At 43.2% G+C, this 21,997-nt stretch overlaps 1 protein-coding gene across 4 annotated transcripts in view; it reads right to left on the bottom strand.

Moving 5' to 3' along the window:
• Nucleotides 1-21,997, bottom strand: part of LOC122556264 (nipped-B-like protein) — a 547,720-nt gene that overhangs the window by 94,114 nt on the left and 431,609 nt on the right. For all 4 annotated transcript variants that reach the window (XM_043702901.2, XM_043702895.2, XM_043702914.2 and 1 more), the window contains one exon: nt 5,824-5,917. In XM_043702901.2, coding sequence (XP_043558836.2) covers nt 5,824-5,917 — 94 coding nt within the window. The remainder of the gene's footprint in view (nt 1-5,823; nt 5,918-21,997) is intronic.

Genomic DNA, 21,997 nt, shown 5'->3' on the forward strand with positions numbered 1-21,997 from the left:
ATGGGTGCTTAAGCTAGGACAAATGTTCGGCACAACATCGTGGGCCGAAGGGCCTGTTCTGTGCTGTATTGTTCTATGTTCTAAAGCTTTGAGAACAAGTAATAGGACAGAGAATATGGAAAGGCTCAGGAATTTAACTTCAGACACAGCAGATAAGGGGACAACTATGAGAAAGGGGAGCAGTCATAGACTCCATGCCAATCAGATAACCGAAATAAATCTAAGTTTTTTTGCCAGCATTTGGCCCATATTCCTCTCAACCCCTCTTACTCATGTACACATCCAGATGCCTTTTAAATGTAATTGTATCAGCCTCCACCACTGCCTCTGGCAGATTATTCCATACGTATACCACCGTCTTCGTGAAAAAGTTGTCCCTTAGGTCCATTAAATCTTTCCCTTCTCACCTCAAAGCTATGCCCTCTGGTTTTGGACTCAGCACCCCCCACGGAAAAGACAGTATCTATTCACCCTATCCATGCCCTTCTTGATTCTAAAAACCTCCATAAGGTCACCCCCTCAGCCTCCCAGACAATGTAGGACTCAGGATGTTGCACCTAAAGGCACAAAGTTTCTGAAATAATGTAAATAAGCGTATAGCACAGATTGAAATTAGCAGGTATGATGTTGTTGGTATCACAGGAGATGAAGCTGCAAAGGTATTAGGGTTGGGATGTAAATATCAAATCATACATGTTCTACTGAGCAAGGGTATTAGGGCTAGGAACCAAACAACTGATCGAAAGAACAGGCAGATGAGCAGAGGGGGCAGGGATTGGCTCATTCGAAAGAAATGAAATCGATAGCAACTGATACAGAGTTGGTAGGCTTGGAATCTGTGTAGATAGAGTTGAGGAACTGTAAAAGAAAAAGACAACACGATGGATGTTGTGCACAAGCCTTCTAGTGGTAGTCAGGAAGTGGGAGAGAAAATAAATCAGGAGACAGAAAAGGCATGTAAGAAAGGCACCAATCATGGGAGAGCTTCAAATGGACTGAGAAAAATCAGGCTAGTAGCACATCTCAAGAAAAGGAATTCATTGTATATCCACAAGATGATTTTTTGGAGCAGATTATGGTAGACCCCACTAGGGTACAGACAATTTTGGATTTGATAATGTGCAATTAGGGAGACTTGATTAAGGAATATGATTGAATTCGTCCTGCAGTTGGAAGGAGGTAAAGCTGGAATCAAATGTAGTGGTATTACAAATGAGTAAAGGTAATGACAAAGACATGAGGGAGAAGCTGGCCAAAGTTGATTTGGTGGGCAGCACGGAGGCACAGCAGTTCGCACTGCTGCCTCACAGCGCCAGAGACCCGGGTTTAATTCCCGCCTCAGGCGATGAACTGTGTGAAGTTTGCATGTTCTCCCCGTGTCTGCGAAGGTTACCTCCGGGTGCTCCGGTTTCCTCCCACAGTCCAAAGATGTGCAGGTCAGGTGAATTGGCCATGCTAAATTGCCCGTAGTGTTAGGTTAGGGGTATGGGTGGGTTGTGCTTCGGCGGGGCGGTGTGGACTTGTTGGGCCGAAGGGCCTGTTTCCACACTGTAAGTAATCTAATCTAAAATGGAAAGGGAGCCTAGCAGGTAAGACGGTGGAACAGCAATGGCAGGAGTTAATTCGGGAGGCACAGCAGAAATTAATTCCAAGGAAAATCAAACATACTAAACAGAGGACAAGACATCTAGGGCTGACAAGGGAAGTCAGTGACAACATAAAAGCAAAAGCACACAATGTGGTAAAGATTAGTGGAAAGCTACGGGACTGCAAAGCCTTTAAAACCCAGCAGAGGATAACTTAAAAAAAAAGTCATGGGATGGGTGGGTGGGGATGGGGCAGAGGGTGGTGGTGGTAGTAGAGAAAATATGAGGGCTCGCTAGTAATAAAAGATCACAAGATATATCTTTAACATATATAAGGCAAGAGAGAGACAAGAGTGTATATTGGGCCACTGGATATTGAGGCTGGAGAAGTAGCAAGAAAGAACAAAGAAATGTCAGAAGTACTGAATTGGTACTTTGCATCAGTCTTCACAGTGGAAGATGCCAGCTGCATTCCAGAAATTCAATTGAGTCAGAGGGCAGTGATGAAAGTAGTGGTCCTGGGAGGCTGAAAGGCTTGAAAGTGGATAGTGACCTAGACCAGATGGACTACACTCTATAATTCTGAAGGAGATAGCTGAGGAGATTGTGCAGGTATTCATTCAGCAGTCTCTGGGGTCATGGAAGGACCTAGGGTACTGGAAAATGACTCATGCAGCACACTAAGGAGGGAGTCAGAAGACTGGAAATTAAAAGCCAGTCTTGATGTCGGTCTTTGGTAAGATTAGAGAGTCCATTATTAAGAATGAGATTGCAGAGAACTTGGAAGTGTGAAGTAAAGTAGAACTGAGTCAGCACGGCTTCACGGGCAGAGTGTCATGCCTGACAAATCTGTTAGAATTCTCTGAGGAGATACTGAGCAAGTTAGACAAAGGAGAGCCAGTGGATGTGGTCTATCCGGATTTCTAAAAGGCTTTGACAAGGTGTTGCACAGGTGGCCGGGTAGGAGCACATGGTGTTGGGGCAAGATACTGACATGGATAGATGATTGGCTGACTGGCAGAAAGCAGAAAGTGGTGATAAGGAGGCCTTTTCCAGGATGACAGCCAGTGACTAATGGAGTTCCGTGTAGGGTCAGTATTGGGTCCGCAGCTGTTCACATTATACATTAAGGGACTGTAGGCTTGTTTGCAGATGACAGAAAAATAGGTGTAGGGACAGGTAGTATTGAGGAAGTAGGGAGGGTGCAGAAGGACTTGGACAGGATAGGAGAGTGGTCATACAAGTGGTAGACAGAATGCAAAGTGGCAAAGTGTGAGGTTATGCACTTTAGTACAAAGAGTAGAGGCAGACTATTTTTTAAATGAGAGAAGACTTCAGAAAAGTGAAGCAAAAAAAAAGTGTCTCTGAAGTCCTAGTTCAGGATTCTCTTGGGATAATATGCACATTCATTTGGCAGTTAGAAAGACAAATGCAATGGTAGTATTCATGTAAAGAGGACTAGGATACATGAGCAGGGATGTACTGCTGTGTATAAAAGCTTCTTGTCAGATTGCATTTGGAATATTGGGAGCAGTTTTAGATCCCATACCTATGGAAGGATGTGCTGGCATTGAAGGCAGAACAGGGGTTTAAAGGAATGATTCAAACGATGAAGAGCTGACCACGAGGAGCATTTGGGGACTCTGGGACTGTACTCGAAGTTTAAAAGGATGAGAGGGATCTCATTGAAACTTACAGAATACTGAGAGGCTGGCACAGAGTAGATGTTTCCACTGGTATCAGAGGGTAGGACCCAAGGGCACAGCCTCAGAGTGAAGAAATGACCCTTTAGAACAGAGATGAGAAGGAACTTTTTCCAGCTAGAGGTTAGTGAATCTGTGGAACTCACTGGACTCAACCGTCCCCAAATTCTTCTCCCCTCATTTCTGTCTTAAATGAGCAAGCATTTATTTTTAAAGCAAAACTTTCTAGAGGAGTACTTACTCATCAGCTGGTGTGGTGTGAGGCTGAGCAAGACAGAGGCAGGTGGTATTCGGGGATTTCCTTGCGCATGCTTGCCTTATGCCATGAGATTTCATGGAGTCCTATGGAAACTCTGTCCCAACAGCATACCTCTATGGTGCTATTGTTTGTCTTGCTGGTGTTACCATACATGATCAAGGATTGTGTGGTGTCTCTTATATGTTCTCCAAGAATGACCATGTCAGGCTAGGGTTCTGAGGAAGGGTCACTCAACCCCAAACATTAACTTTGATTTCTCTCCACAGATGCTGCCAGATCTGCTGAGCTTTTCTAGCAATTTGTGTTCTTACATCACGCTATTGCTTGACTAATCTGCAAGACAGTTCGCCCATTTTATTGGCCATTGTCAGATGCTGATAAGTTGGGATTTACAGGGATGAGTTTATCATTGCCACTTGTGGTTCTTAGATCAATATCTATTAGTCAATGTGGTTACAATTGCAGTAATTGAATTTTTAAAAAATTCACTTATGGATTACAGGCCTCATGGCTGGAGCAGCATTTTATTTCCTGTCCTTAAGAAGATGGTGGTGAGCTGCCTTCTTGAACTGCCTGCAGTCCATGTGCTGTAGGTAAACCCATGATCCCATGAACAAGGGAATTCCAGGATTTTGACACAATGACAACTGAAGGAACAGCGACATATTTCCAAGTCAGGATTGACAGTGATTTGGAGGGGTACTTGCAGATGGTAGTGCTGCCATCTGTCACGTTTGTCCTTCTAAATGGAAGTGGTTGTGGGTTTGAAAAGTGCTTTCTAAGGACCTTTGTTTAATTTCTGCAGTGCATCTTATAGATAGCGCACATTGCTGGTGGTGGAGGGGATAAATGTTTGTGGATATGAAGTCAGTCAAATGGCCTGCTTTGTCCTGGATTGTGTCAAGCGCGAATGTTGTTGGATCTGCACTCATCCAGTCAAGTGCGGAGTATTCCATCATACTGCTGTGTGCTTTGTAGATAATGGGCAAGTTTTGGGGAGTTAGGTGAGTTTACCACTGCATTGTTCCTAGCCTCTGACCTGCTTCTGTGGCCAATCCACTTCTATAGCAAGTCTAGTCCAGTTTCTGGTCAATGGTAACCGAAGGATGATGCTCATGGTAATATCTCAAGGGGTGGTCATAAGATTGTCTCTTATTGGATATTGTCATTGCCTGGCTTTTGTGTGATGTGAATGCTACTTGTTACTTTACAGCACACGACTGAATATTATTCCTCTCACTGCATTTGAACATGAACTGCTTCAGTATCTGGTTGTCATGAATAGTGCTAAACATAACTGAAGATGGTTGAGCCTGGGACACTAAATTGAGGAACTTTTGCAGAGATGTCCTGGAGTTGAGATTACGGACCTCCAACAACCACAACCATTTTCCTTTGTGCTCGGTATAACTCCAATCAGTGGAGTGTTTCCCCCAATTCCCACTGACTAGTTTTGCTTGATGCCACACTCAGTCACATGTCAAAGGCAGTCACTCTTAGTTCACCCAATTCTGTTCTGAAGGGAGAGTTTGCCAGGCAATTTCAGAATGTATTAACAAGTCAATCATACTTCTTTGGATCTGCAGTCACACACAGGTCAGATTTCCTCAACTCAAGGACTATGACAATTAACAGCATATAAACATCATGAGACTAGCCTTTTAACTGCAGATTTATTAACTGATTGAAATTCCACCAGCAGCCTCAGTAAATTCTGAACCCATGTCCCCATGCGAGGGGGTGGGTTCAGAAGATGTTTCCATCTGTCGGGAGATCAGAACTGGGGGCCATAAGCATCAGACAAATGTAAATTTAACAGCAAGTGCAGAACAAAGTTCTTTGAAATGTCAAATTGACTATTCCTAGTAGGCGATGCGAGATACCAACAGAACAGGGAGAAATGAATAGGAAGATGTGTTGGAGAAATTAGATGATTAGAGTGAAAGGAATGAAGCAAGATCACCAGCATGCATCTTCAGCTCAATGTTGCCATGCCATAAACAGTATGTAGTACAAAGAACAAATGAGGCATTTCAAGGAAAGTTCAATAAGCACTAAGGAGAAAAGGTAGATTCATGGAAAAATTTAGTGTGATGCCTAAACATAGGCTATTTAATCCATCTATTTTCTGTCTATTTCTGTTGTGTAACTTACACAAGCAATTTAAACCGAATTAACAATGAAGAAGGATAGTACGTTGAACAGCTGGAATGGAAAATGGACAAATAAGTTGCAGCTGTCACTGTGAACACAGATTTGAGTAAGGGCTACTTACCATAATACCTATTGAAACAGGCCCACACAAATTTATAGTTGTGAGTTACTCTGTTGACTACAGCTCCCAGACAGCTCACACAGTGCTGAACAACCTGTCAGAAAACAAGATAAAACCCCATTAGGCACTGATGCCAAACAGAAAAAAAATCTCAACATTACGGACAATGGCAAACACTGCCCTGCCACTGTAATCCCTTGAATTTCAAATTTCTGTAAATGCTGCTTAGCATCCAAATTCAGAAAATTCATTTACCCCATGCTCAGATCATACCATTTTTCATCAACATCTGCTTTCTCTGCAACCTTGGATTCCAAGCTTAGGCATTGAAGAGGTGACTTGATTGAAACATACTGCTACGAAGCAGTAGGTTGAACTTTTTCTGTTAATTAAACCAAACACCCAGAAAAGCTTACTTCATAATCTGTTAAAATACGAATGACAGAAAACTCCCAAGTTCCACTATTCAAGAAAATATCAATTTATATTCTTACTCTAAAAGTGAAAACTAAACAAAAAGTCACAAATCTCAGACTCTCTTTCTCTTAATTGCTTATGCTCTGACTCTAACTCTATGACAATATGCTGTTTCAAAAAGGCATTTATTAAAATGATGTTAGTTTAATCTCAAAATCACAGTCTTTTGTCTTTTCCACTGTCTTCAATTTTCCTGCTGCTGATCACCCTGGGCTGTGGTCTTCCTTTTTACTATGAGTATGTTTCACATGAAAAGGTACCTTTGCTAGTAAATGCTTTCTAATTTCTTTGAGAGCATGATTAGATGGGCAGTTTCTCTCTATGGCAGTTGCTTTCTGACCAATTTTCAAAATGTCTGCATTCTTATACCGCCAACGTCAGATTGTCTCATTGGTTCGATGTTGGCAAAACAAAAAAGCAAACTCAATTGGGTTTTAGCATCCTGGGGCATAAGTTAAACTGACTGGCTAAAGTCAAATTGTTGTCAAAGCAGCAACCAAAATTCAGATATAAATTTTACTGTCAAAGGTTACATATTTCAGTTTTCCAGTACACTCTGGGACTGCCATCTAGTCATACACACAGGTTACTGTAATCTGTCAGTTCAGAAAAGCACTCTCTCTCAAAGGTACAGTACACGTCTTTAACTTCATAAGCTCTCCCCCCTTGAGATAAAACTGAACCATAATGAGAAGATGGCTTTATTTGTTTTACTAATTCTTAATCCCATTACAATGAAATACATGTCATTAATCTGAGTTGTACTTTTCACATTAATTTCTGCAAACATATGTAACATTGGTATCAGTCAAATCTTATCTACACTTTTTCCTTTAAATCTGCAGTAACGCAAGTGCTATCACATTGCTTTGAGCCGCAACACACACAATTTGTAAATTAAAAGTCTGTAACATAAGAATTCAAGAAAATAGTGTCATAATAGTGGGCAGCACGGTGGCACAGTGGTTAGCACTGCTGCCTCACAGCGCCAGAGACCCGAGTTCAACTCCCGCCTCAGGCGACTGACTGTGTGGAGTTTGCACGTTCTCCCCGTGTCTGCGTGGGTTTCCTCCGGGTGCTCCGGTTTCCTCCCACAGTCCAAAGATGTGCAGGTCAGGTGAATTGGCCATGCTAAATTGCCCGTAGTGTTAGGTAAGGGGTAAATGTAGGGGTATGGGTGGGTTGCGCTTCGGTGGGTCGGTGTGGACTTGTTGGGCCGAAGGGCCTGTTTCCACACTGTAATGTAATGTCATGTAATCTAATCTAATCTTTGCCTTTAAATCTTACCAAGGACGTAAGAGGGTTGTGGTCTGTGTACACAACTGTCTCCGAAACACTGGTTGTCACATAAACACGAAAATGTTGCAAGACCAGTACCAAACTGAATAATTCTTTTTAGATGGTAGAGTATTTTCTCTGGTGGATATCGAGTTTCTTTGAAAAGTAGCTGATTGGCCGTTCAATTCCATCATCTTCTTGCAGCAGTAGAACTCTAACTCCTATATCGCTAGCATCGATTGCAACTTTGAAGGGTTTCGAAAAGATTTGGTGTAGCTAAAATTGGTGCAGTGGTTAATACGGCTTTTAAATTCTCAAAAGCCTCCTGGCATTGTTCTGTCCACCGGAATTTTGTGTTGTTCTTCAGTAAACACACTAAACTTTGGAACAAACTTCCAGTAGAATCCGCTCAGTCCCAAGAAATTGAAGCACCTCTTTCGAGGACGGTTGTGGAAATTTCTCAATGGCTTTCATCTTCATGTTCTGTTTTCTTTAAGTTTATTACCAGTTTTCAGTCTCGTAATCGTTCAAAATGCTCTGCCAATTGTATCATGTGATCTTTCAATGACTCGCTAAAGATCACTACATCATCCAGATAAACTGCACAGTTTGTTAATCTGGCCACAACTATGTTCATGAGCCTTTGGAATGTGGCTGGTGCATTCTTCATTCCAAAGGGATTCACTTTGAATTGATATAGCCCACTGGGGTTACAAACGCAGAAACTTCTTTTGCTCTCTCTGATAAAGGTACCTGCCAATAACCATGCAGTAAGTCCAACTTTGTGATGTAAGTGGCTTGTCCAATTTTCTCTATACAGTCCTCCAATCTTGGTATTAGATAGGAGCTCAATTTAGTTACAGTGCTGACCTTCCAGTAGTCCACACAAAATCATTGAGTCCCACCAGGTATGGAGCTAACAATCAGCGGGATCCCCACTATCCGACTTGGTGCATAATCCAAGTGTGAGATCTCAGACTTCGGTCCTATCAAATGTTCTTTAATTAATTTCAAAGGGCCTATCACTTCATGTCTGAATATTAACTCAAAGGGAGTAAACGGAGTAGTTTCGTTTTGGGGCATCTCTAATGGCAAACAATACAAATGGGGTGCCTTTATCCCAATCATTCAGGTAATCCTGACAGTACACTCTTAACATGGTTTTCAGGGTCCGATGCCATCTTTCCAAAACTCCCTGGGATTCAGGATGGTATGCATTTGATTTAAAGTGCCTTATGCCTAAGCTGTCCATGACATCCTTAAACAGTCTAGCAGTAAAATTAGACCCTTGGTCTGACAGAATCTCTCTGGGTAGCCCATATGGGGAAAAGAAAGCTACCATTCCTCCACCACCCTTTTCGCCAAAATATTCCAGACTGGAATGCCTCAGGAAATCTGGTAGACACATCCATTATGGTTCACAAGTATTGTTTCCCACTTTTAGTTTTTGGGAGGGGATCATAATCCGCGTGAAAGATTTTTCAAATGTGGGAATTGGCAACAAAGGTGTTGGTTTTATTACTGCCTGTGGCTTACTTACCATTTGGCACATACGACACGTACAGCAATATTTAACCACATCCTTATGCAGTCCAGGTCAAAAGAGCTTTTGTACCTTAGCCTGAGTCTTCCTCACACTTAGATGACCTCCTGCTGGTAATTCATGTGCGACCCGTAATACTTCATTTCTGTATGCTACCGGCAATGCAATCTGGCGCCCTTCCACCCATTTCTCCTCTTCACTAACCTGGCACGGCCTTTATTTTCTTCTTAGGATTCTATCCTTAAGTTAACAACCTTTGGGGATACATTCTGATTCCTTTTCGGAGTATGAATCTATATATAACTCCATTAGCCTTTCAGGACTAAACAACTCTTCCTGACCCTCCACCTGCTTTAGTTTTTCCTGCACCATTACATCAAACCGGGTGTCAGCTAACTGAACCTCAATTTCTTTACCTTTCTCTTTAGTTTTTGCTGCTTGCTGTGACTTATAACAGTAGGATCTTGTTACTACACAATCTGGAAAAATTCCAGGGTATTTTTCTTTTAACTCAATTCCCTGGTCTTCCTTTGGCTTCTCCACAAGGGGTGTAACTCCTACCTTGGATCCTGCTAAGTTGTTCCCAAGAACAAACTGTATGCCTGGAACTGACACTCTGGGAGTGATTGCCAGTCTCGATTTGGATCTCCAACCTGATCTTACACAGAGGAGTGCTAAATTTCTGTCCATCTACTGTATTCCACCAATTACCACTCTCTTGGGTAACACATCAGAAAGATGCAAATACATTCATTTCTTACTATTAGAGACTGATTAGCTCCGTACCTCCCAAAATTATAATTTCTTTCCCTTCTCCCATTCTTCCGGAGTAGACTTTACCCTCTTTATAGAGGTCAGGCACGAACTCAAAACTCAGCCCCTGCCTAGGCTGTGCACTCTCCTGCAGCTCCTCGACCTTTCTTGGTGTTTCCTTTCCTACTTCCACTAATCGCACTGGCTTAGTCTCTTTTCCTATATTTTTTCCTCAGAGTGCCTTTCTTCAATAAGCAGCACTTTGTGTCTCATCTTATCACAGTGGAAACACTTGAGGCCTTTCACCAACACCTTTCTTCATCAGTGATAAACTATTACCAGCGTGATCTACTCTTCGTTTTATCCGAATTTCTATCCCTCACAGGATGAAATTTCTGTCAGTAGCTAAATTTCACCTTACACACCAATGAATATTCATCTGCCATCTCTGCTGCACTTCGATTTTTGAGCTTTCTGTTCATCCACATGAGTTCTCATCATCTCTGGGAGTTTTTAAACTCCTCCACCAGAATAAATCTCTTAGAGCCTCACAGGTCTTATCTATTTTTAAAGCACTCACCCATCTATCAAAATTAACGTGTTTAATTCTTTTGAACTCAACGCGAGTCTGACCTGATTCCTTCTTTATGTTTCTGAACCGTTGTTTATACACTTCTGGTACCAATTCATAGACACTCAAAATAGCCTGTTTGATATCTGCATAATCTCTGCTCCCCCCTCATCTGACAGTGCTGCAAATACCTCACTGGCTCTGCCTACCAGCTTAGCCCGAACTAGCATTACTAAAAGTTCTCTGGTCACTCCATCTGCCTAGCCAATTTTTCAAATTAAATAAAGGAGGTCTCAACTTCTTTCTCATCAAAATATGGCAATGTTTTAACATATTTGTGTACATCACTATGTTCTCTCTTCATTTCCATCCTGTTAAATTGACTTTCCTGACTAATTCACAACTTCTGAAGTTCAAATTCTGTCCCCTTTCTCTTTCTTCTCTTTTTTCTTTGCTCAGCCTCCCTTTCTTTTCCCTCTAACACAGCTCTTCTTTCCCTTTCTTTATCTTCTAACTCCATTTGCCTTAATTGCAAGTTAAGGTTTTCATTTGTCTGTTTCTCTGATACACCTAAATGCCTGACCAACTCTATTACAATTTCAGCTTTCCTTTTTTCCCTGGTTAAACTCAATTCTAACCTATTCACTAATTCTAAAAGTACACCCTTCCTCCGGTTTGCTAAGTTTTCTTGGCAAATTTGGTAAGCATCTTCAAACCCCAGAACCTCTGAAGCAATCTTAAGAGCCATTTCCCTCACTTTTAATCTGTGTGGAGTTTGCACATTTTCCCAGTGTCTGCTTGGGTTTCCTCCGGGTGCTCTGGTTTCCTCCCACAGTCCAAAAAAGTGCAGGTTAGGTGAATTGGCCATGCTAAATTGTCCATAGTGTTAGGTGTAGGGGGAATGGGTCTGGGTGGGTTGCTCTTCGGAGGGTTGGTGTGGACTTGTTGGGCTGAAGGGCCTGTTTCCACACTGTAGGGAATCTAACCAACCACAAGTAACTGAAATTAAACAAATTTTCTCACCTAAGTTTTATTTCTAGGACACTAACCACAAGTGCTTAATCTGTTGGGATCTTTATTACCCCAAATCAGTTCAAATCGGTTCAAACCTATTCAAATCTCAGACCTGAGCCCCCAAACTGTTACGACACAGAGGCAAACCTCTTCTGTTAATTAAACCAAAACACTCAGAAAAGCTTGACTCGCTTTGTAATCTGTTAAGATAATGGGTGACAGAGAACTCCCAAATTTCACTAAAGAAAATAACACCAATTTATTTTCTCTCTCTAAAAGTGAACATTAACCATAAAACAATCACAAATCTAAGACCCCCTTTCTCTTAACAGCTTACTCCCTCATTCCAACTCTATATTATGCTGTTCCAATAAGGCACTTAGTAAAATTACATCAATCTCAAAATCATAGTCTCTGTCTCCTCCGCTGTCTTCAATTTTCCTGATTACATCTCTGGGTTGTCTTCTTTCTTTTTACTGCAAATATGTTTTGCATGAAAGGTACCTTTGATTGTGAGTGTTTTCTAATTACTTCGAGAGCAAGATGTCAGATGGGCAATTAACTCTCCAGCAGTTTCGCTCTCCATGGCAGTTGCTCTCTGATCAATTTTCAAAATGTTCGCATTCTTATATCCCCAACATCGGATTGTCTCATTGGTTTGATGTTAGCAAAAAAAACAAACTCGATTGGGTTTTAGTATCCTGGGGCATAATTTAAACTGAGGTTAAATTCGAACTGTTATCAAAACAGCAACCAAAACATAGGTATCCAATTCACAGCCAAATGTTACATATTTTCATTTTTCCAGTACACTCTGGGACTGCTATCTCGTCATATACAATACAATGTCGATTATCTAAACATCAATTAGTCAAATTTCGGATTATCTGAACAAGATTTCAAGGTCCCATAAAAACAGCACGAGGCAACTCCGCATTCAGTTATCAGTTAAATGGCATTATAGCGTGCATTGCTGGATAACCAGCACTCAAATTATTGCTTGTTTACGATTAGATCAGTTATCCGAACAAAATAATCCCTACTCGTCTCGTTCAGATAATCAAAGTTGTTCTGTACACAGGTGCTTATAAACTCAATTCAGAACAACATTCTTTCTGTCTCTTAAAGGTACAGTATATGCCTGCAACTTCATAACAATACAAAATCTTGAGGGGACTTGACAGGAAAACAAGAGGAGGAAGATTATCAGGGGATGTTCGGAATCTGCTTGAATAAAACCAGCCATAAGCTTATCAAATGCTGGATCAGGTTCAAGGAGCTGAGGGGCCTTCTCCTTCTCCTAATTTATATGCCCACATGATAGTTTTCCTGTTCCTACTGAAGTAGCATTGTGACTGATGAGAAATATCGTAGGTTATCAAAAGGGTTATAACAAGATGGTTAAATGGACAAATTAAATTTAACATAAGATTTGAAGCGATTTCCCCATTCTTCCAAACAAAAAGGTATAGTAATACACACTCAAAGGCACAATTCAAAAATGTATACAGGATCACAGAAAGTTAAGAGTGTATGCATACAAATTGAAGATAGGCGGAAGTGGATACTGCAGATGCTGGAGATTAGAGTCAAGATAAGAGTGGTGCTGGAAAAGCACAGATCAAGCAGCATCAGGGAAGCAGGGGAAAAGAAATTCCTGATGAAGGGCTTTTGCCCGAAACGTCGATTTTCCTGCTCCTCCAATGATGCCTGACTTGCTGTGCTTTTCCAGCACCACTCTAAACTTGGCTACAAATTGAAGATGTCAAAGCAGTTCGAGAAAATGATCTATCATATGGGATCCTGTTTTTTTTTTTGAGGAGTGACTACAAGTAGTTCGGAAAAACCTTTTGAAAAGAACAGATTCAGTTGCCGTCACGAAGGAGGTGGTGCTGGGGAAGCTGAAAGATCTGAAGGTGGATAAATACTAGCAATGATGGACCACAGCCGAGAGTCCTGAAGGAGATAGCTGATAAGACTGTGGCAGCATTGGTCGTGATCTTTCAGGAATCGCTGGAGTTAAGGAGGATTCCAGAGGAAAAGTGGCTAAGGTAACACCTCAGTTTAAGAAGGGAGAGAGGCAGACAATGGGAAATTACAGGACAGTTAATCTGGCATTGGTAATTGGTGTGATTTAAGAATCCATTACTAAAGATGAGATTGTCGGACACTTGGATGTGCATGGTAAAATAGGGCTGAGTCAGCATGACCTCATCAAGGGGACAGCGTATTTGACAAATTTGTTAGAATTTGGAGGAGATAACGAGCAAGTTAAACAAAGGAGAGCCAGTGGATATGATCTATTTGGATTTCCAAAAGCCCTTGGACAAGGTGCCACACAGGAGGCTGCTAATTAAAATAAGGGCCTGTTGATTTAGGGGCAAGGTACTGGCATGAATATAGGACTGGTTGAGTGGCAGAATGCAGAGAGTGGGGATAAAGGGATCTTTTTCAGGGTGGCTGCTGGTGACCACTGGACTTCTATCGGGGTCAGTGTTGGGACAGAAAATATTTGTGTTATACATTAATGATCTGGACCAAGGAACTGGATATTGTGTCATCGATGGAGGAGGGACAGGTAGCGCTGAGAAGGTGGGGTGGCTTCAAAAATGAATGAACAAACAAAAATCAGCCTAATCAATTAGATCTAACCAATCCAACTGAATGTTAGAACATAGATTGAAATGGTATCCAAGTTCTCCTGTATCAGCTAACCATGGAACAGTTACAGCCTAGGAGGGCTTTTGGCTTGGAGAGTGGGCGAAGAAGTGGCAGATAGAACACAATGCGGGAAACCGAGAGGTTATGCACTTTGATAGCAAGAATAGAGGACTTTATGTTTTCACCAGTACAGACTTGGACCTGAAGAGACAGCCTCACAGTGAAGAGACGACTCTTTAGAAAAAGAAATGAGAGAGATTAGAAAGGAATGATCACCTTATTGGGATTGTACTACAGACTCCCAATAGTCAGCAGGAAAGTAAGAAGCAAATTTGAAAGGAAATCTTTGAGTAAGTGACCTGGAAGGTTGATGAGAGCAGGGCGGTAGACATTATCTATATGGATTGCAGTAAGGCCTTTGATAAGGTTCCACAAAGTAGGCTGCTCTGGAAGGGTGGATTGCATCGAGTCCAGGGCGAGCTGGCAAATTGGATACACAATTGGCTTTACGGTAGGAAGCAGAGGGTAATAGTGGAAGGATGCTTGTCAGAATAGAGGCCTGTGACGAGTGGAGTGCCTCAGGGTCAGTGCTGCGCCCATTGATGTTTGTTATCTATATTAATGATTTGCATGAGAATGTACAAGGCATGATTAGTAAGTTTGCTAACACTAAAATAGGAGATATTGTGGACAGTGAGGAAGGTTATCAGAAATTGCAGCAGGACCCTGATCAGTTGAAGAAGTGGGTCGAGAAATGGTAAATGGAGTTCAATATAGATAAATGTTAAGTGTTGCATTTTGCAAAGTCAAATCAAGGTAGGAGTTTTATGGTGAATGGTAGGGTCTGAAGAAGAGTAGTAGAACAGAGGGACCTTGGGAGTTCAGGCTCATGGTTCTCCAGTCACAGGTAGACAGGACAGTGAAGGATGCTTTTGGCACACTGGCCTTTAGCAGTCAGGGCATTGAGTAAAGAAGTTGGGAAGTTATGTTGCAGTTATACAAGGTGTTGTTGAGGCCACACTTGGAGTACTGTATTACATTCAGCTTGCCATAAAAAGAACGCTTTTAAACTGGGAAGAGTGCAGAAGAAATTTACAAGGATGTTGCCAAGGCTCAAGGGACTGAGTTATAGGGAGAGACTGGACAAGTTAGGACTTTTTCTTCAGAGCGTAGGAAACTGAGGGGGAGTCTTTCAGCAAAATAGAATGTGTCTGCAAATACACATTCACCCTACAGAGTTGTGTGCGCGTACATGCGAGAGAGAGAGAGAGAGAGAGAGAGAGAGAGAGAGAGAGAGAGCACGCATGACACAGAGTGTAAGTGCGCTGAGAGACTGTGTTTGCAAGCTTGGTAATGTGTGTGCATGAGTGTGATGGTAAAAGAGGTAGGGGGTTTGCATTGCTAACCCGGGTTAGTATCACAGCTGCAAAGAGGGAAACCATTGAGAAGGATTTGTCTACAGAGTCAGTATGGGTGGAAAACAGAAACAGGAATGGAGCAGTCAGTCACTTTACTGGGAGTTTTCTACAGATCCCCCAGTAGTGAGAGACACACGGAGGACTGGGAGGCAGATTTTGGAAAGGTCCAGAACTTACAGGGTTGTTCTCACGGGTGACTTCAACTTCCCCAACATTGATTGGAATCGGCTTACTGCAAATAGTTTGGATGGTGCAGTTTTTGTCAGGTGTGTTCAGTAGGTAGGCTGACTAGAAGAGAGGCCACATTGGGAACAGTGACCACAATTCTCTAAGTTTTAGAAGACTCGTAGACAAAAATTAGAGTGGCCCTAAGGGAAGAGTACTAAACTGGGCCAAGGCCAATTATATCAAAATTCAGCCATAGCTGGGAAACGTGGATTGGGAACAGCTATTTGAAGGGAAGTCCACATTTGATATGTGGGAGGCTTTCAAAGATAGGTTGAAGATAGTGCAGGATAGGCATGTCCCTTTGAAAACAAGGGATAGGAAAGGCAAGATTTGTGAACCGTGGATGACAGGAGAAATCGTGCAATAGCCAACAGGAAAAGGGAAGCGTACATAAGGTCCAGGCAGCTAAGGACAGAACGGGCCTTAGCGCAATATTGGGAGAGAAGGATCAATCTTAAACGAGGCATCAAGCAGGCTAAAAGGGGTCATGAAATAACTTTGGCGAGCAGAATTAGGGAGAATCCCTAGGCCTTTTATTCATATATGTGAAGCAAGAAGGTAACTAGAGAAAGGGTCGGTTCACTAAAGGATAAGGAAGGTTCTACGTCGACTCTCAATGATTACTTTGCATCAGTGTTCACTGAGGAGAGGGACATGATGAATGTTGAGATTAGAGATAGAAGTTTGTTTACTCTGGATCACATTGACACAAGTAGGGAAGATGTGTTAGGTAGGCTAGAGGATAGACAATAGGCAATAGGTGCAGGAGTAGGCCATTCTGCCCTTCGAGCCAGCACCACCATTCATTATGATCATGGCTGATCATCCTCAATCAGTATCCTGTTCCTGTCTTATCCCCATAACCCTTGATTCCACTATCCTTAAGAGCTCTATCCAACTCTTTCTTAAAAGTATCCAGAGACTGGGCCTCCACAGCCTTCTGGGGCAAAGCATTCCATACACCCACCCACTCTCTGGGTGAAGACGTTTCTCCTCAACTCTGTTCTAAGTGGACCATTCCTTAGTTTGGGACTCCACCCATCAGCGGAAACATGCTTCCTGCCTCCAGAGTGTCCATTCCTTTAATAATTATATACGTCTCAATCAGATCCCCTCTCAGCCTTCTAAACTCAAGGGTATACAAGCCTAGTCGCTCCAATCTTTCAGCGTAAGATTGTCCGCCATTCCGAGAATTGACCTCATGAACCTACGCTGCACTCCCTCAATAGCCAGAATGTCTTTCCTCAAATTTGGAGACCAAAACTGCACATAATATTCCAGGTGTGGTCTCACCGGGATATTAAGAACCGGGTGAGCAACAGGAGACAGAGAGTAGTAGTTGAAGGGAATTTCTCGAAATGGAGAAAGGTGACCAGTGGAGTTCCACAGGGATCAATGTTAGGGCCACTGTTGCTTGTGATATACATAAATGATCTGGAAGAAGGAATTGTTGGTCTGATGAGTAAGCTTGCAGATGACACTAAGATTGGTGGAATGGCAGAAAGCATAGGGGACTGTCAAAGCATACAGGAGAATATAGATAGACTGGGGAGTTGGGCGGAGAAGTGGTAGGTGGAGTTCAATCCAGGCAAATGCGAGGTGATGCATTTTGGGAAGTCTAATTCTAGAGTGAACTATACTGTAAATGGCAGAGCCTTGAGAAAAGTTGATGAGTAGAGAGATCTGGGAGTGCAGGTCCATTGTACCCTGAAGATTGCTGCATAGGTGGATAGAGTGGTCAAGAAGGAATATGGTATGCTTGCCGTCATCAGACGGAGTATTAAGCATAAGAGCTGGCAGGTCATGTTAAAATTGTACAAGACATTGGTTCAGTTGCATTTAGAATAGCATGTACAGTTCTGGTCACCACATTACCAAAAGGATGTGGATGCTTTGGAGAGAGTGCAGAGAAGATTTATGAGGATGTTGCCTGGTATGGAAGGTGCAAGCTGTGAAGAGAGGTTGAGAAGATTAGGATTGTTTTCAAGAGAAAAAAAGGAGATGGAGGGGGGAACCTGATTGAGGTCTACAAAATGGCATTGACAGGGTGGATAGAGATAGGGTTTGTCCCCCCAGGGTGAGGGATTCAATAGAGAGATCATGTGTTCAAGGTGAGAGGTGAAAAGTTTAAGAGGTATACATGCAGCAAGTAATTTACACAGAGGGTGGTGGGTGCCTGGAATGCGTTGCAAGCAGAAGTAGTAGAGGCAGGCATGGTCGATTCATTTAAGATGTGTCTGGACAGATGCATGAGTAGGTGGGGAGCAGAGGGATACAGATGCTTAGGAATTGGGCGATAGGTTTAAACGGTGGACTTGGATTGGCTCAGGCTTGGAGGGCCAAAGGGCCTGTTCCTGGGCTGTAAATTTTCTTTGTTTTTTTTTTAAATTGGATTTGGTGCTTTGCAATGAACCATGCCAGGTGTCAGATCTCTTGGTGGGACAGCATTTTGCTGATAGTGATCATGGAGGGGGATAGCAGCAGATGAAATGGGAAAGTATTTCATTGGGGGAGGGGAACTTACAATGCTATTTAGCAGGATCTGGAGCATCTAAATTGGGAACAGATGTTGATTCGCATTCCTGAAAAAGGGCTTATGCCCGAAACGTTGATTCTCCTGTTCCTTAGATGCTGCCTGACCTCCTGCGCTTTTCCAGCAACACACTTTCTGCTGGGAACAGATGTTCTCAGGAAAACACAACAGAAATGTGGAAGTGGTTTAGGGAGCACTTGCTGATAGTGCTGGATAGGTTTGTCCCACTGAGGCAAGGAAGGGATGGTAGGGTGAAGGAACCTTGGGTAACAAGGAATGTGGAACATCTAGTCAAGAGGAAGAAGGAAGCTTACTTAAGGATGAGAAAGTAAGGATCAGACAGGGCTCCAGAAGGTTACAAGGTAACCAGGAAGGAATTGAAGAATGGACTTAGGAGAGCTAGAAGGGGGCATGAGAAAGCTTTACCATGTAGGATTAAGGAAAACCCCAAGACATTCCACACTTATGTGAGGGACAAGAGGATAGCCAGAATGAGGGTTAGTGTGTGGGATGCTGGAAAGGCACAGCAGGTCAGGCTGCATCAGAGAAGCAGGAGAATCGACGTTTTGGGCATAAGCCCTTCATCAGGCTGTTGCAGGTTGCCACAGTATTGACAGGATGCAGAACTGAGCTCAGAAATGGCAGATGGAATTCAACCTGGAAAAGCGTGAAGTGATTCATTTTGGAAGGTCGAATTTGAATGCACTTTACAGGGTTAAAGGCATGATTCTTGGCAGTGTGGAGGAACATAAGGATCTTGGGGTCCACATCCACAGATCCCTCAAAGTTGCCACCCAAGTTGATAGGGTTGTTAAGACGACGTATGATATGTTGGCTTTCAGGAGTAGAGGGATCGAGTTTACGAACAGCCAGGTTGTACTGCAGCTCTATAGAGCCTTGGTTAGACCACACTTGGAATATTCTGTTCAGTTCTGGTCACCTCATTATAGGATGCGGAAGCTTTAGAGGGGGTGCAGAAGAGATTCACCAGGATGTTGCCTGGACTGGAGAGCATGTCTTATGAAGAAAGGTTGAGAGAGCTGGGCTTTTTTTATTGCAGGGAAGAAAGAAGAGAGGTGACTTGGTAGAGATGTACAAGATGATGAGAGGCATATATAGAGTGAATAGTCAGAGATTTTTCCCCAGAGCAGAAATGACTGTTACAAGGGGGTGTAATTTTCAGGCGATCGGAGGAAGGTTTAGGAGAGATGTCAGAGGTTGGTTCTTCACACAGAGTGGTGGGTGCATGGAATGCACTGCCAGCACAGTCAGATAATTAGGGACATTTAAGAGACTCTTGGATAGGCATATGGATGATAGCAAAATGAAGGGTATTAAGGGTTAATTTGACCTTAGAGTAGGATAAAAAGGTCAGGCACAACATTGAAGGCTGAAGGGCTTGTACTGTGCTGTCCTGTTCTATGTTGTAAATATATTCAGGGCAAAAGAAAAACGAGGGAGAGAATAGGGCCCTGAAAGATCAACAGCACTTCCTGTGTGTGGAACCAGAGAGGGTTAAGATACTAAATAAGTATTTCATATCAGTGGAGAAGGATGTGGAAGTGAGAAATCTTGGAGAAATAAACAGTGATAGCTTGAAAAGTGTCCATATTACAGAGTGGATGGTGCTGAATGTCTAAAATAATGCATAAAGTTGGATAAATCCTCAGGATATAATCTGATGCATTCCAGAACTCTGTGGGAAGCTAGGGAAGTGACTGCTGGGCCCCTTGCTGAGAAATCTGTATCATCGTCAGCAATCCATGAGGTGCCAGAGGACTGGAGGGTGGCTGATGTTGTGGCTTTATTTTTAAAATGCTGCAAGGAGATACAAGGGAACTATAGACCGCTGAGCAGTGATCAGTAATACCAGGGTATTAAAGGAAATGGCGACGGATAGTGGATCCATTGGTAACAATATTCCAAAATTCTCTGGACATAGGAAAAGTTCCAGTGGATTGTAAAAATGCTAAAATAACTCTCTTATTCAAAAAGAGGGAGCAGAAATATGTGGGAAATTACAATCCAGTCAGTTTAACATCTATTGTTGGCAAAGTGTTAGAAACAATGATCAAGAAAGCAATATCAGGACATTTAGAAAGGCAAAACGCTCTCTATCAGAATCAGCATGGTTTTATGAAAGGTTGATTTGCATGAGTTCTTCAAAGATATAACAAGCAAAGTGGATAAGGGAATCTTGAAAACGTAATATATCTGGACTTCCAGAAGGTGCTTGGGCCCCAGCAGCGTGGTGGCTCAGTGGTTAACACTGCTGTAGGTAAAAACAATGACTGCAGATGCTGGAAACCAGATTCTGGATTAGTGGTGCTGGAAGAGCACAGCAGTTCAGGCAGCATCCAAGGAGCTTCGAAATCGACATTTTGGGCAAATGCCCTTCATCAGGAATAAAAGGCAGTGAGCCTGAAACGTGGAGAGATAAGCTAGAGGAGGGTGGGGTGGGGAGAAAGTAGTATACAGTACAATGGGTGAGTGGGGGAGGGGATGAAGGTGATAGGTCAGGGAGGAGAGGGTGGAGTGGATAGGTGGAAAAGGAGATAGGCAGGTAGGACAAGTCCGGACAAGTCATGGGGACAGTGCTGAGCTGGAAGTTTGGAACTAGGGTGAGGTGGGGGAAGGTGAAATGAGGAAACTGTTGAAGTCCACATTGATGCCCTGGGGTTGAAGTGTTCCAAGGTGGAAGATGAGGTGTTCTTCCTCCAGGCGTCTGGTGGTGAGGGAGCGGCGGTGAAGGAGGCCCAGGACCTCCCTGTCCTCGGCAGAGTGGGAGGGGGAGTTGAAATGTTGGGCCATGGGGCGGTGTGGTTGATTGGTGCGGGTGTCCCGGAGATGTTCCCTAAAGCGCTCTGCTAGGAGGCACCCAGTCTCCCCAATGTAGAGGAGACCGCATCGGGAGCAACGGATACAATAAATGATATTGGTGGGTGTGTAGGTAAAACTTTGATGGATGTGGAAGGCTCCTTTAGGGCCTTGGATAGAGGTGAGGGAGGTGGTGTGGGCGCAGGTTTTACAGTTCCTGCGGTGGCAGGGGAAAGTGCCAGGATGGGAGGGTGGGTTGTAGGGGGGCATGGACCTGACCAGGTAGTCACGGAGGGAACGGTCTTTGCTGAAGGTGGAAAGGGGTGGGGAGGGAAATATATCCCTGGTGGTGGGGTCTGTTTTGAGGTGGCGGAAATGTCGGCGGATGATTTGGTTTATGCGAAGGTTGGAAGGTGAGCACCAGGGGTGTTCTGTCCTTGTTACAGTTGGAGGGATGGGATCTGAGGACGGAGGTGCGGGATGTAGACGAGATGCGTTGGAGAGCATCTTTAACCACATGGGAAGGGAAATTGCGGTCTCTAAAGAAGGAGGCCATCTGGTGTGTTATGTGGTGGAACTGGTCCTCCTGGGAGCAGATCCGGCGGAGGCGGAGGAATTGGGAATACAGGATGGCATTTTTGCAAGATGTAGGGTGGGAAGAGGTGTAATCCAGGTAGCTGTGGGAGTCAGTGGGTTTGTAAAAAATGTCAGTGTCAAGTCGGTCGTCATTAATGGAGATGGAGAGGTCCAGGAAGAGGAGGGAGATGTCAGAGGTGGTCCAGGTAAATTTAAGGTCAGGGTGGAATGTGTTGGTGAAGTTGATGAATTGCTCAACCTCCTCGCGGGAGCACGAGGTGGCGCCAGTGCAGTCATCAATGTAG

This window comes from Chiloscyllium plagiosum, unplaced genomic scaffold (assembly GCF_037043375.1).
Source record: "Chiloscyllium plagiosum isolate Xiang-an unplaced genomic scaffold, Cpla_swu_hap1 HiC_scaffold_2, whole genome shotgun sequence".
In the NCBI taxonomy this organism is placed as follows: Eukaryota; Metazoa; Chordata; class Chondrichthyes; order Orectolobiformes; family Hemiscylliidae; genus Chiloscyllium; species Chiloscyllium plagiosum.